General features: G+C 37.2%; 2 protein-coding genes across 2 annotated transcripts in view; both read left to right on the plus strand.

Moving 5' to 3' along the window:
- The window catches only part of btk (Bruton tyrosine kinase), a 16,815-nt gene extending 14,930 nt beyond the window's left edge, over positions 1 to 1,885 (plus strand). The window contains exons 16-19 of the mRNA XM_015388476.1: positions 163 to 227; positions 314 to 432; positions 846 to 1,003; positions 1,095 to 1,885. Of these exons, the coding sequence (XP_015243962.1) occupies positions 163 to 227; positions 314 to 432; positions 846 to 1,003; positions 1,095 to 1,166 (414 nt within the window). The 3' untranslated portion in view covers positions 1,167 to 1,885. The remainder of the gene's footprint in view (positions 1 to 162; positions 228 to 313; positions 433 to 845; positions 1,004 to 1,094) is intronic.
- Positions 1,886 to 2,528: 643 nt separating this feature from the next.
- The window catches only part of timm8a (translocase of inner mitochondrial membrane 8 homolog A (yeast)), a 1,294-nt gene continuing 896 nt past the window's right edge, over positions 2,529 to 2,926 (plus strand). Inside the window, exon 1 of the mRNA XM_015389154.1 lies at positions 2,529 to 2,731. Within this exon, the coding sequence (XP_015244640.1) occupies positions 2,621 to 2,731 (111 nt within the window). The 5' untranslated portion in view covers positions 2,529 to 2,620. The remainder of the gene's footprint in view (positions 2,732 to 2,926) is intronic.

A 2,926-nucleotide genomic window follows, 5' to 3' on the forward strand; every position in this document is an offset into this window, starting at 1 on the left:
ATTTTAAACAAAATCACATTAGATTCAGGATAGGATAAAAAAAAAAAAAAAAAAAAAAAAAAAGATTCAGGATAGGATTACCAATGGTTAGGCATTACGTGACAAGTCTAGTATTTCATTGATTATCCTTTATCCTGATTGTGTTGTTTGTTTTACCTTTAGGCTGCCAGGAACTGTTTAGTAGATTCTAACGGCACGGTCAAGGTGACTGACTTTGGTTTGTCAAGGTAAAGCATTTAATGTGTAACAAATTGGAACAAAGGAGACTTGTGAGTTCACAGCGTGACTTTAAATTCCTTTCCTATTATCCTAGATATGTTTTGGATGATGAGTACACAAGCTCAGCAGGCTCAAAGTTTCCAGTCCGCTGGTCACCTCCGGAAGTACTGCTATACTGCAAATTCAGCAGCAAGTCAGACATCTGGGCTTATGGTGAGAAGTCTGAGTGGTTCATTTTGTTTATATGAACAGCCAATGAGATTATGTTTTTCACTTTAAAAGTGATCTTGAATAATTGTTTAAGAAGGTATTTTTTCATGTACCTACACTGCTTCTGGTGCAGGGTTTGCATACAATGTTGAAGCTAGAGACAGGCTGACATTGCACCAGTTCGTCCATGTTTGGGTTCATTTAGTCTCTAAATCCTTCTAGTTCTGTTTTAAGTAGTAAAACAACCACAGACAGACAGAAAAATGTCAGAAGTTTGTTAGGCACTAAACTGACAAGGGAAAAGAAAAGAATAAATTACTCAGAAAGTTTTGACTGAAGACTTTTGCAAAGCACTGTTTCTGATTAGTGTTGACTCCTTGATTTAGTGAATCTTAAATGTATCTGTTGTTTATCAGGAGTTTTAATGTGGGAGGTTTACACACTGGGGAAGCTTCCATATGAACGTCTTAACAATACAGAAATAGTGGATCAGGTGTCCAGAGGCCTGCGTCTCTTCCGTCCACAACTGGCCAATGAGAAGGTCTACAGCATCATGATGCTCTGCTGGAGTGATGTAAGCTTGTTTCTTATCTCATCCTTAGCCTAAAAAAAACAAAAAAAAAAACACATGAGCTTAACAGGTTTTTTTGCCTTTTCTTGTACAGAAACCAGATGAAAGACCCACCTTCCAGGAGCTGGCATATAATGTTCAGGATTTGCTGTATGAACTCCAATAAACCTGAGAATAATTTATAAACACAAACAGGAGTCTCTGGTCCCCAGAGAGAAGCTCCCCAATGGGAAACATTGAGCATAATTAAAACAATTGAAACTTTAAATGTGTGGATGAGCAGCTTTTTAAAGCTTATCTAGAATGTGAACTGTTTTAATGCAAATGTCACTTTTAGTCACTAGCTTTTGCATAACATTAATAAGACTGCAGTTCTATGAACCATATTTAGATTTTGTTTATATTATTCTGAAGGTTGTTTAATTAAACATGACAGTTTTGTTTGTACTCTGTGAAATTGTTGTGAACACACTTGTATGTGAAAATAAATTTTGTAAGCTGATATATGTTGCACAAATAAATGCCAAGTAAAAGTGGCTTATGAGATATGATGTGTAGAAAACAGAACCTTTCTCATTTTTTTTGTATTCTGTTGGCACATTTATATTTTTAAACAAAAAAAATAAGTAAGCATTTTTAAAGAATGGATTAAATTGAAAACGTCCATCGATCCATCCATGCATTGTTCGCCCCCCAAAAAACTAATAAATATGATAAAATGAAGCATAAAACAGTAAAACATTATGATAATCAATAAATATCGAATGTTTCTTAAACAGATAATAGGATTGTATACACCTGTTTTTTCTGGGTTTTTTTTTTATTTTATTTTTTACTTTCTTGAAGTTTAAAATAATAAAAGGTATTAGTCCATAGAGGAGCTATAAGGCATGAGTAAATGTCTGTAAAGATAATTTGACAAACCAAGTAAATTAGAGTTAAAGGATCTCTGACTGTGACTGGCTGGATGTACTTTCTCCATCCTCTGACATGGGAGTTGGCTCGGAGCTTGTCTCCTTGGCTGTGTGTTTCTTGCTTTTTGTATCTCTACTTCTCCTTGAACCCCAGTCGGCCTCAGCAGATGGCCGCTCACGCTGAGCCTGGTTCTGCTGGAGGTTTCTTCCTGTTAAAAGGGAGTTTTTCCTCTCCACTGTCGATACAAACATGCTTAGTGTAAGGGATTATCTGCAATCAACTGCTTTTCCTTAGATAGAAAACTCTGAATTTGGCTGTATGATCTGGTGAACTGTGAAATGCCTTGAGATGACATTTGTTGTGAATTGGCGCTGTATAAATAAACTGAACTGAATTGAACCACAAAGTTCAAAAATCCTAAAACATAAATCAAATGATGTCAAACCGTGAGATTTGGGCCCTCATACTGTGTTGCATATATTTATTCTTTCTTTTTTTATTAAATTACCTAAATTTTATCGTTTTATGACAAACGGCACAACGTTACGTCAGCATGACCTTTCGTCACACAAACGCGCCCCATGATTGGCTTAGCTACTTCCGGCTTCCCGTTGTTCAGTCGCACACGTGAAGGTCAGCAAAATCAGCCACCCGGCTCTGATCATTAGGATTAATATCGGCCCTCCGGCTTTGTTTAAGGGAGAAATGGACGGTCAGGGAGCCACAGCCGATCCTCAGCTGCAACATTTTATCGAGATCGAGTCTCAGAAGCAGAGGTTTCAGCAGCTGGTGCATCAGATGACTGAGGTTTGCTGGGTAAGACCAACGGTTTCATAGCAGCATGTTGATCTGTATACTTTGGTGCAGGTTGGAGCGCTGTTAGGGAAGCTGCAGACATATGTTATGCTTGTTCTAATCATGCAAAAATATTCTAAATGTTTAGGCAGCCTTCTCAAATAATGCCTGAATATATAGCTGATTAGGCAAACATATGGGAAGCTATCTATCTGT

The sequence above is a fragment of the Cyprinodon variegatus genome, unplaced genomic scaffold (genome assembly GCF_000732505.1).
Source record: "Cyprinodon variegatus isolate N-32 unplaced genomic scaffold, C_variegatus-1.0 Scaffold19, whole genome shotgun sequence".
In the NCBI taxonomy this organism is placed as follows: domain Eukaryota; kingdom Metazoa; phylum Chordata; class Actinopteri; order Cyprinodontiformes; family Cyprinodontidae; genus Cyprinodon; species Cyprinodon variegatus.